Source organism: Rutidosis leptorrhynchoides, chromosome 2 (genome assembly GCF_046630445.1).
Source record: "Rutidosis leptorrhynchoides isolate AG116_Rl617_1_P2 chromosome 2, CSIRO_AGI_Rlap_v1, whole genome shotgun sequence".
In the NCBI taxonomy this organism is placed as follows: domain Eukaryota; kingdom Viridiplantae; phylum Streptophyta; class Magnoliopsida; order Asterales; family Asteraceae; genus Rutidosis; species Rutidosis leptorrhynchoides.
The window spans coordinates 707,923,442-707,934,780 of record NC_092334.1 but is presented as its reverse complement, the minus strand read 5'-3'; the positions used below and the strand labels follow the sequence as shown (position 1 = coordinate 707,934,780).

Below are 11,339 nucleotides of genomic sequence, written 5' to 3'. Positions count from 1 at the left end.
TATAGTGTAGTTGCAGTAGTATATATATCATCTTTGTTTTCATTTCAATGTAACAGTTTTCACTTTCTTAATACAATGAAGCTCTGTTCATCTTCATCTTCTTCATTTGCTTTTATGGTATCAGAAGCGAATCACATCCAGTGATTCATCAATCGATCCAAACAATTCAATCAACTCATTTGATACATCATCTCCTTCATTCCGCACACTCTCATACACTAATTCATCCTCAAATTCACACTTACATTCACAATTCATCTCAAACTCTGTTCGTCAAACCCTAATTTCTAAATTCAACAAATTCAACCTTCAATTGCTATAATGGCGACCAATTCAACTCCAATTGCATACGACATCAATGATGTCACCTCTCCTAATAATCCTCTATTCCTCCATCAACAAGATCATCCAGGAATGATCCTTATTTCAAAGAAATTGACAGGTTCTGACAACTACAGCTCCTGGAAACGCTCGATTATGATTGCTCTCAATGCAAAGAATAAACTAAAGATTATCACCGGTGAATTCACAGAAGCAGATGTTCAACCTCTCTACAAAGCTCTTTGGGAACGCACAAATGACATGATCATTTCATGGATTCTCAACACCATCACAGATCAAATTGGCAACTCCTTGAACTTCGTGAACACTGCAGCAGATCTATGGAAAGAATTGCAAGAAAACTACTCACAACTTGATGGCCACAGAATCTTCCAGCTCACAACTGCAATTGTAGATCTCAAACAAACAGACTGCACAGTAGAGGTATATTACTAGAAATTGAAAGGTTTTTGGGATGAACTTGATGCCCTTGAGATGTGAAGACCCGTCCTAATCCATCTGGACGAAGTCCATATCGATTATAAACGATTCACAACAGTTGATTACATCGCGAGGTACTTGACCTCTATATGATACATTTTACAAACATTGCATTCGTTTTTGAAAAGATAATCTTTCATTACATCAAAAGTTGACAGGCATGCATACCATTTCATAATATATCCAACTATAATTGACTTGATAATAATCTTGATGAACTCAACGACTCGAATGCAACGTCTTTTGAAATATGCCATTAATGACTCCAAGTAATGTCCCTAAAATGAGCAAATGCACAGCGGAAGACTTCTTTCATACCTGAGAATAAACATGCTTTCAAATGTCAACCAAAAGGTTGGTGAGTTCATTAGTTTAACATAAATAATCATTTTCATCATTTTAATAGACCACAAGATTTTCATTTCTCATAAATATACGTCTCATGCATAGAGACAAAATATCATTCATATGGATTGAACACCTGGTAACCGACATTCACAATATGCATATAAGAATATCCCCATCATTCCGGGATCCTCCTTCGGACATGATATAAATTTCGAAGTACTAAAGCATCCGGTACTTTGGATGGGGCTTGTTGGGCCCGATAGATCTATCTTTAGAGTTCGCGTCAATTAGGGTGTCTGTTCCCTAATTCTTAGATTACCAGACTTAATAAAAAGGGGAAAATTCGGTTTAATAATCCAGCCATAGAATGTATTTTTAAGTACTTGTGTCTATTTCGTAAAACAGTTATAAAAGTAGCGCATGTATTCTCAGTCCCAAAATATATATTGCGAAAGCATTTAAAAAGGGATTAATGAAACTCACGCATATAAATATTGTAAAATATTTAATAAAGCATTTGCATGTATTCTCAGACTAAAAACGTAAAGAATAAAAGGGATCAAATGAAACTCACCATACTGTATTTTGTAGTAAAAATACATATAATGACATTAAACAACTGAACAATGCATGGGTGGCCTCGGATTCACGAACCTATAACATTTGTATATTTATTAACACACATTTTCATGATCGAACAAGTATATATTTTATTATTAATGATATAACTTTTGTGTTAATAACCTATATATATACTTTATTATTAAATATATTTATTTTTGGCATATTTAAAATACATACAAATTTTATATGATTAAGTTATGTATTTTAATTATATCTTTACATATATATATATCATTTGTTTATTAAATCAGTAGTTATAATAATTCTATGATAATTCTAGTAAATATAATAATGATAATAGTATAAATTTCATTATTAATGATTTTAATATTAATGATAGTTTTGGATGATAGTTCCTATAATTTTGATTCTAATAATAATACTAACGGTAATCATAATAATAATAATGGTATTAATAATTATTTTAATTAATGATAATACTAATAAAAACAATAAAGGTAATAATTTTAATTATATTAAGGGTATTCATAATAGTTAACATAATACTAACCATAATAATAATAATAATAATAATAATAATAATAATAATAATAATAATAATAATAATAATAATAATAATAATAATAATAATAATAATAATAATAATAATAATAATAATAATAATAATAATAATAATAATAATAATAATAATAATATGAATGCTACCTCAAAAGCTTTTCCTAAAAAAATATGTCTTAGACCGGGCTCGAACTTGCAACCTCTCGTTCAACACGAAACTCGTCTAACCATTCCTCCGTTCGTTCATATATGATCTAACTTAGGATTTAAAAACCTTTAAATTGTTTCTAACAGTTTCCTTTTTCTTCTTCAAAAACAAATATTGCCACAGCCTGGGTTCGAACCCCCAACCTCTTGTATCACACAAACATCCAAAACCATTTGAGCTAATCTACTTATCTGTTTTAATTCATAAACAAAATCCCTTAAACCCTTAACTGTTTTTCTTTGTCTTCCTCATCTCATCATCATCATAAATCGATATCATCATCATTATTCATCACAACTTGATCATAACATCAATCATCTTCTTCCATTTCCACTAATAACGATATCATCAACGTACATGTATTTCATCAACGGTCCACTCGAATCATCAACAATCTTATAGTAAAAAAAAAAATATTGCGATAATAGTAGCCAACCCAAAAGGCTTTGGTCCATCATTCAAGGTCGTTATCGTATCACTGTGTTTCTTCTTCTACTTCGTCATTCGAGGGAAAAAAAATGTTTCATTACAATCCACTCAATCATCTCAAATAAAAAAATTATCCAAACATCTTTGCACTGTATTGATCGGTCCCATCTTAAAAAGAAAACATCCAACATGTAATATATAAATTGTCAAATTGGTTCATGTAAATAATCTTTTATTCGATACCTTCACTAGGCTGTCACCCTCACTTCTCCTTTTTCATTATCATTAATTATACACCATCTTTAATACAAACAAAAGGCTAGTATTAACCATCTTGCTTACATAGTAGCGACTAGCAGGTAAACCATCATGGGGTTTGCGAGAAAACGGTGATCGCGAGTGTTTTAAAGGGTTTCGTAGGTGATGATTGTTTGATGGGTGAAAACTTTTAGGTGGATGATGATAGTGGGTGTACATATAATCATATATAGGAAGAGGTGATAATTGGTGATTGTTTGTAGGAATGAAAGGTTACCGTGGACGGTTATTGATGAGTAAAATCAAAACAGTGACGTTTAGACGGTTTTGAAGTAGGTGGAGGGTGGTGGTCGTGAGATGGTGTGTGTCGACAGTGGTGGTAGTGTGAAGGTGGTTTCGTGAAGGAGGTTGTAGGTTCACGATAGTGGAGGGGCGACAAGGTGGAGAAGATTGAGGGTGTCATACGAGTAGTGTGGTGTCATGGTGATTGATTAAAAGAGTAGGCAAGGTAGTGTTGGTTAATCAAAGGTGATGATTAGCGTCTTCCTTAAACACAATTAAGACAAGCGGGTTTTGATGATGGTTCGTTGTTGGTAGTATATGGTGTATGTTGGTGATGCCATGTGAGTTTGGTTATGGTGGCCGTAATTTATAATGTTCGGTAAGTCATAATCGAACATGAAGCAAGAACCGTTAGGGACAAGGGTGGTGACTATGGTGAAGTGGTTTGAGGTGGTGATGGAAGGAGTTGGCGGTGATGGTGGTTCATTGTTGTTGGGTGACTTGCTGACAGAACAAGAGTAAAGAGAGGGATGGTGATGATAGTTTTCATATGCAGAGATTTAAGCATATTATATATACATAAATATAGGTATAATAATAAATATATATAAAGTGGTGTCTGTTCCCTAATTCTTAGATTACCAGACTTAATAAAAAGGGGAAAATTCGGTTTAATAATCCAGCCATAGAATGTATTTTTAAGTACTTGTGTCTATTTCGTAAAACAGTTATAAAAGTAGCGCATGTATTCTCAGTCCCAAAATATATATTGCGAAAGCATTTAAAAAGGGATTAATGAAACTCACGCATATAAATATTGTAAAATATTTAATAAAGCATTTGCATGTATTCTCAGACTAAAAACGTAAAGAATAAAAGGGATCAAATGAAACTCACCATACTGTATTTTGTAGTAAAAATACATATAATGACATTAAACAACTGAACAATGCATGGGTGGCCTCGGATTCACGAACCTATAACATTTGTATATTTATTAACACACATTTTCATGATCGAACAAGTATATATTTTATTATTAATGATATAACTTTTGTGTTAATAACCTATATATATACTTTATTATTAAATATATTTATTTTTGGCATATTTAAAATACATACAAATTTTATATGATTAAGTTATGTATTTTAATTATATCTTTACATATATATATATCATTTGTTTATTAAATCAGTAGTTATAATAATTCTATGATAATTCTAGTAAATATAATAATGATAATAGTATAAATTTCATTATTAATGATTTTAATATTAATGATAGTTTTGGATGATAGTTCCTATAATTTTGATTCTAATAATAATACTAACGGTAATCATAATAATAATAATGGTATTAATAATTATTTTAATTAATGATAATACTAATAAAAACAATAAAGGTAATAATTTTAATTATATTAAGGGTATTCATAATAGTTAACATAATACTAACCATAATAATAATAATAATAATAATAATAATAATAATAATAATAATAATAATAATAATAATAATAATAATAATAATAATAATAATAATAATAATAATAATAATAATAATAATAATAATAATATGAATGCTACCTCAAAAGCTTTTCCTAAAAAAATATGTCTTAGACCGGGCTCGAACTTGCAACCTCTCGTTCAACACGAAACTCGTCTAACCATTCCTCCGTTCGTTCATATATGATCTAACTTAGGATTTAAAAACCTTTAAATTGTTTCTAACAGTTTCCTTTTTCTTCTTCAAAAACAAATATTGCCACAGCCTGGGTTCGAACCCCCAACCTCTTGTATCACACAAACATCCAAAACCATTTGAGCTAATCTACTTATCTGTTTTAATTCATAAACAAAATCCCTTAAACCCTTAACTGTTTTTCTTTGTCTTCCTCATCTCATCATCATCATAAATCGATATCATCATCATTATTCATCACAACTTGATCATAACATCAATCATCTTCTTCCATTTCCACTAATAACGATATCATCAACGTACATGTATTTCATCAACGGTCCACTCGAATCATCAACAATCTTATAGTAAAAAAAAAAATATTGCGATAATAGTAGCCAACCCAAAAGGCTTTGGTCCATCATTCAAGGTCGTTATCGTATCACTGTGTTTCTTCTTCTACTTCGTCATTCGAGGGAAAAAAAATGTTTCATTACAATCCACTCAATCATCTCAAATAAAAAAATTATCCAAACATCTTTGCACTGTATTGATCGGTCCCATCTTAAAAAGAAAACATCCAACATGTAATATATAAATTGTCAAATTGGTTCATGTAAATAATCTTTTATTCGATACCTTCACTAGGCTGTCACCCTCACTTCTCCTTTTTCATTATCATTAATTATACACCATCTTTAATACAAACAAAAGGCTAGTATTAACCATCTTGCTTACATAGTAGCGACTAGCAGGTAAACCATCATGGGGTTTGCGAGAAAACGGTGATCGCGAGTGTTTTAAAGGGTTTCGTAGGTGATGATTGTTTGATGGGTGAAAACTTTTAGGTGGATGATGATAGTGGGTGTACATATAATCATATATAGGAAGAGGTGATAATTGGTGATTGTTTGTAGGAATGAAAGGTTACCGTGGACGGTTATTGATGAGTAAAATCAAAACAGTGACGTTTAGACGGTTTTGAAGTAGGTGGAGGGTGGTGGTCGTGAGATGGTGTGTGTCGACAGTGGTGGTAGTGTGAAGGTGGTTTCGTGAAGGAGGTTGTAGGTTCACGATAGTGGAGGGGCGACAAGGTGGAGAAGATTGAGGGTGTCATACGAGTAGTGTGGTGTCATGGTGATTGATTAAAAGAGTAGGCAAGGTAGTGTTGGTTAATCAAAGGTGATGATTAGCGTCTTCCTTAAACACAATTAAGACAAGCGGGTTTTGATGATGGTTCGTTGTTGGTAGTATATGGTGTATGTTGGTGATGCCATGTGAGTTTGGTTATGGTGGCCGTAATTTATAATGTTCGGTAAGTCATAATCGAACATGAAGCAAGAACCGTTAGGGACAAGGGTGGTGACTATGGTGAAGTGGTTTGAGGTGGTGATGGAAGGAGTTGGCGGTGATGGTGGTTCATTGTTGTTGGGTGACTTGCTGACAGAACAAGAGTAAAGAGAGGGATGGTGATGATAGTTTTCATATGCAGAGATTTAAGCATATTATATATACATAAATATAGGTATAATAATAAATATATATAAAGTGGTGCTATGATTGAAAGAAAATAGGGACATGAATGAGACTTTAAGAAACAGTGACGTAATAGTAAAGCAGTATTAACTTTGTAATTTATCTACCGACGGTTTGATTGGGATATTATATCGTGTCCATTGCTAAATAGTTAAAATATAAAAGTGTTCCTAAAAATCCCAAAATTTTAATTTAAGTATCTTTATTTATTTAGGTCATTATGGTATAAAATTTAGTCATTAATTTAATAGATAAAAATTACATCAACTGTCCCTCTCATTTATGGGTAAAATATAAAAAAAAATGATAAAATTAAATAATTAGGTCCTAAATATAATTTTAATAAGCCTATAACTTATATAACACATTTTCGGATCATCTTTTATTTTAAAATTACATAAGTCTGAATTTAACTTACTTAATATCAATCGAAACATCAAACGAGTATTACAATCATTTAATATTTATTTTTAATATACTTTATTTATATATAGAGATATATTAAAAGTAATAATTATTATAATATCCTATTTTTATTTTATTAATTTTTAATAACAACAACAAATAATACTTCAAATTATATTCCGAATTATTATTTATATATACATACACACATATCTATTTACAATTAATTGTTCGTGAATCGTCGAGAGCAGTCGAAGGTCAATTGAATATATGAACATCGTTTCAAAATTTTCTAGACTCAACATTACATACATTGCTTATTGTATCGAAATCATATAAAGATTAATTTTAAATTTAGTCGAAAATTCTCGGGTCGTCACAGTACCTACCCGTTAAAGAAATTTCGTCCCGAAATTTGAGTGAGGTGGTCATGGCTAACAATAAAAATGTTTTCATGACGAATATGAGTTGATAAATAGAGTTTTATCATCATTGAGTAATATGGATAGAACAATTCGATTATTCGAATTGTATGAGTGAAGTTATCGCAAAAGAGTGAATTGAAGAAATAATGTTTCGTCAAATCTTTTGACGTAGATATGGTTGATTTCCAGAATTCAAGGAATTTAAAGAAAATTTTCGAAATCTAAAAGATTTGATTCTTCGGCGAGTAAGGAAATTAAAATCTCTATAATTAAATACGGTGATCTGTCTCGATTACTCTGTCTGATATTTCCTTTATAAATTTACCTTTTCCGTTCCATTAGTTTTCACCACTTTTATACTCAATTCCCAATTTCAAAAAGATTTATGAAAATGCTTAACCCTGTTCTGATCCTTGTTCTTATTCTAACTATCGCAATGATCGTTTTTCTTTTCCAACTCCCACCTGAAGAATCTGTTTATTTCTATTATGCTCTAGGGATTATTGTATTTATAATCCTCTCGTGTCTTTATATTGCTATACGTACTGATATCCACGGTTTGTAATTTCGGTGTTGTCATCGGGCTTTATATTTTCTCTTATATTTTGGATCTCTTTACCTTTTTATTATCCTCTCGACCTCTAGTAATGCGAGCAACGGTCCAGAATTCATAGATATGAATTTCGAAATGAACATAGTTAATGTTCTAAGAAAGAAATGGTAATAGCACGATCTTGATTTGTCAATTTACCAGAATATCCGGGAAAGATAGAACTATCAAGAAAATATGTTCTTGATATGTTTATATATCAGATAAAATGTAAGGGTCGTGTAACATGGCATATGATGACGTTATAATTTGTGAATCATCATGTCCCATTAAAAACTCAGCATGACTGATGTGCTGGATCGTAACCTTTATTTATGAACGGATTTGAGTTGTTTTGTTATACGAATTGATTTATTGTATATGTAGTATTTTATTGAATCCAGGTTGATTTCACACATATATAGGCAACTAGTCCTATCCGTGTAGTTTAGTTTGTTGGTAAATCCGATTCGTTCCACAGGGAGATGGAGTGTTTAATGGTTTTTAATAGTCTTTGATGTCAAACTTAGTTAAAGGGGGTTTTGGATTAGGAATTTATAATATAACAGTAACAGAAAATAACTTAACTAATTTACTTCATAAATAAAATTACAAGATTACAATAAATAACTTAAAAAGGAACTAAATGAAATTATGCTAATTTTGATGCATTAATTATGTTACTAGATGGTAATTAGTAAAATAGTAATTTTTAATAAAATTATATGTTTAGAATTTTGTTTTGAGTAATTATAATATAAAATTATTTAAATTAACTAAATGACAAGTTTTAATTATATTAATATAAATTATTAGGAATAGTAATTTAACTAATTACAAACTAATTATAAGTTATAAACTTTTAATTAACACTAATTATAAGGTTAAACATGTATTAAGGTATTTTATAATAACTAATATTAATTATATAGTAATAACCTTAAATATAAATAATTAAATAATTAAAACCCTAATTTTACCCTAACTGGTACTGTAGCCGCGTTTATACAGTACGCGTTTCGCGTATTTATACGCGTATAAAACCTACGCGAATTGTGTGATTCTGATCGTACAGTTTGATTTACAGGCATACGCGTTTCGCGTATACCATACACGATTCGCGTATGACTTATACGATGTGACAAAGAGTCTGTTACGGATTTAAATGTTTTTATGTATTGTTTTTATATTTTAAAACAATAATTCGTAAATAATGATAATAATACGTTTACAAGATAATGATACCGCAGCCCGCATGCGCATGTAACATACACACGGGCATGCGCTATGGTGCGTATGCGGGGTGCTCTCATGCGTCATGCGGCATGCGGATCCGTATCTGGTCCCTTTACGGCGGTTGCTTAGCTAACAAGCAAATATCTTTTCCATAATTATATCCGTGATTCGGGGGAGATGGTTATGGAAACGATTATCACTATCCTATGACGGTTCTAGAATTAGGGTTTGTCTATAAATACAAACCCTAATCGTCGTTAGCAACATACCACGTTACGTAGCCATCTTCTACCACACATCCTACGTAACTTATATCCTCTATCATCTTCTAAAGGTTAACAGGTTAGTTCTTTATTAACTGGTACCTACAACCTTGCTTGGGGCCTTCTGATCGACGGACGTCATCGAAGGTGGACTTAATCACTTGGCCACCCCGCCGACATCATCATGTCGGCCAGGGTTATTCACGGTAGCCGGACCGGAGAGCCACGTTCTAAGATCCTTAAACCCCTTCTTTACGTTGAGCAAGCATGTTAAGACCCCTCGGTTAAAATATGCATGATCAAGTGGTGCTTTCATTGAGAGTCGAATTAATTCAAAACTGTTTAATTGTTCTTTCTTTTTAGGTTTTGAATTATGATTCGCTATTTACAGAATTTTTTTTTTTTTTAATTTTTTCTTTTTAACAGTATCATGACTTCCGAGGAATCATCGGAGCATACTCAAACAGCAATTCAACACGCGCCGTCTGGTAGTCAGCAAACGCCAGTTTTGACTACGGAGGCGGCTGCTCAAGCAGGGTACACAATGTACCCCCCACCTGTATCCGGCGAACCCTTTCAGCGGTTTAAGCCGGTATATCCGGATGGGGTTACACCGCCAAGAGCAAATTCACCAGTCACAACCACGCGGTTGGATTTTTCATCGGTGGATCCAAGGGTTATCCCGATAAACGCTGGTGGCGAAACCATGGGACCACATGTAGTTTGCTACGGCCAGGTACCTATTTACAGTACCACTTTTTCGATACCTCTGCAGACGCAGACTATTCAGCAAAACTCGTCGTTTACACCCCTGCAACCTTGGCAACCACCGCGCCCAGTTTCTCAATTCTTAACCCCTGCGGATGCGCAGGCGTTACTTAACAGCTGGGGATTTGGTGTCATTCCAGACGCAAACTCTCATTGGGCGCCAATAACAGCGCAACAACAAAGCACAGCGCAAACGGTTGGGCTCTTGAGTGTGTATCCTCAGTTTTCGCAGGCATTTGCGCCACAGGTCTCGCTCCCCTTACAACCTGTGTATTCGGCATCTTCAAGTAATCCCTCTTTTCCAACACCGCAGCCGTGGGTATATCCGCAGATGCAGGGTCAACCTTGGCAAAATATTCAGGGGTAGGCGAATCTTGCAGGGCAATTTATGCAGGCCGCACCCCCTGACATGGTTCACTTATTTTCGCAGCCTGACTTCGTTCAGGACATGATGCGGCGTTTCTTTGCGGGTTTAAAAGGGGATCCTGTTAAACCACCTTTCGAGCTACCGACTACTTTTGACAAATTTCCTCCGCACATAACTGCATATCCGTTTCCAGCCGCACCAAAGATACCTGGTACGCTAGGTACTTACAATGGTTTATCCGATCCGGATGACTTTTTACAGCGCTTTGAGGGTGCAATGCGCACTCAAGGTTGGGTGGATCCGGTTGCGTGCCAAATATTTCCAATGACCTTGCAGGGCATTGCTCGCGAATGGTTCAATAAACTCCCGGCGGGCAGTATTGCCGGATTCATGGATCTGCGAACAAAGTTTTTATTGCAGTATCAGAATCAAAGACCATGCAAGCGCACTCACATTGAATGCCATGATATTACGCAGAAATCCAAGGAATCTTTGGGAGAGTATCTCACAAGGTATACTAATGAATGTTTGCGCATTCCAGATCTCAAGCCAGAACAACAGATATCAGGACTCATAC

General features: G+C 33.3%; 1 protein-coding gene across 1 annotated transcript; it reads left to right on the top strand.

Annotated features, from left to right (window-relative positions):
- Nucleotides 1-321: 321 nt before the first annotated feature.
- LOC139890449 (uncharacterized) lies at nt 322-4,012 on the top strand. The gene is made up of 2 exons (XM_071873327.1): nt 322-765; nt 3,893-4,012. Exons 1-2 carry the CDS (start codon nt 322-324, stop codon nt 4,010-4,012), a joined length of 564 nt encoding a protein of 187 aa, XP_071729428.1.
- The last annotated feature ends 7,327 nt before the right edge of the window (nt 4,013-11,339 follow it).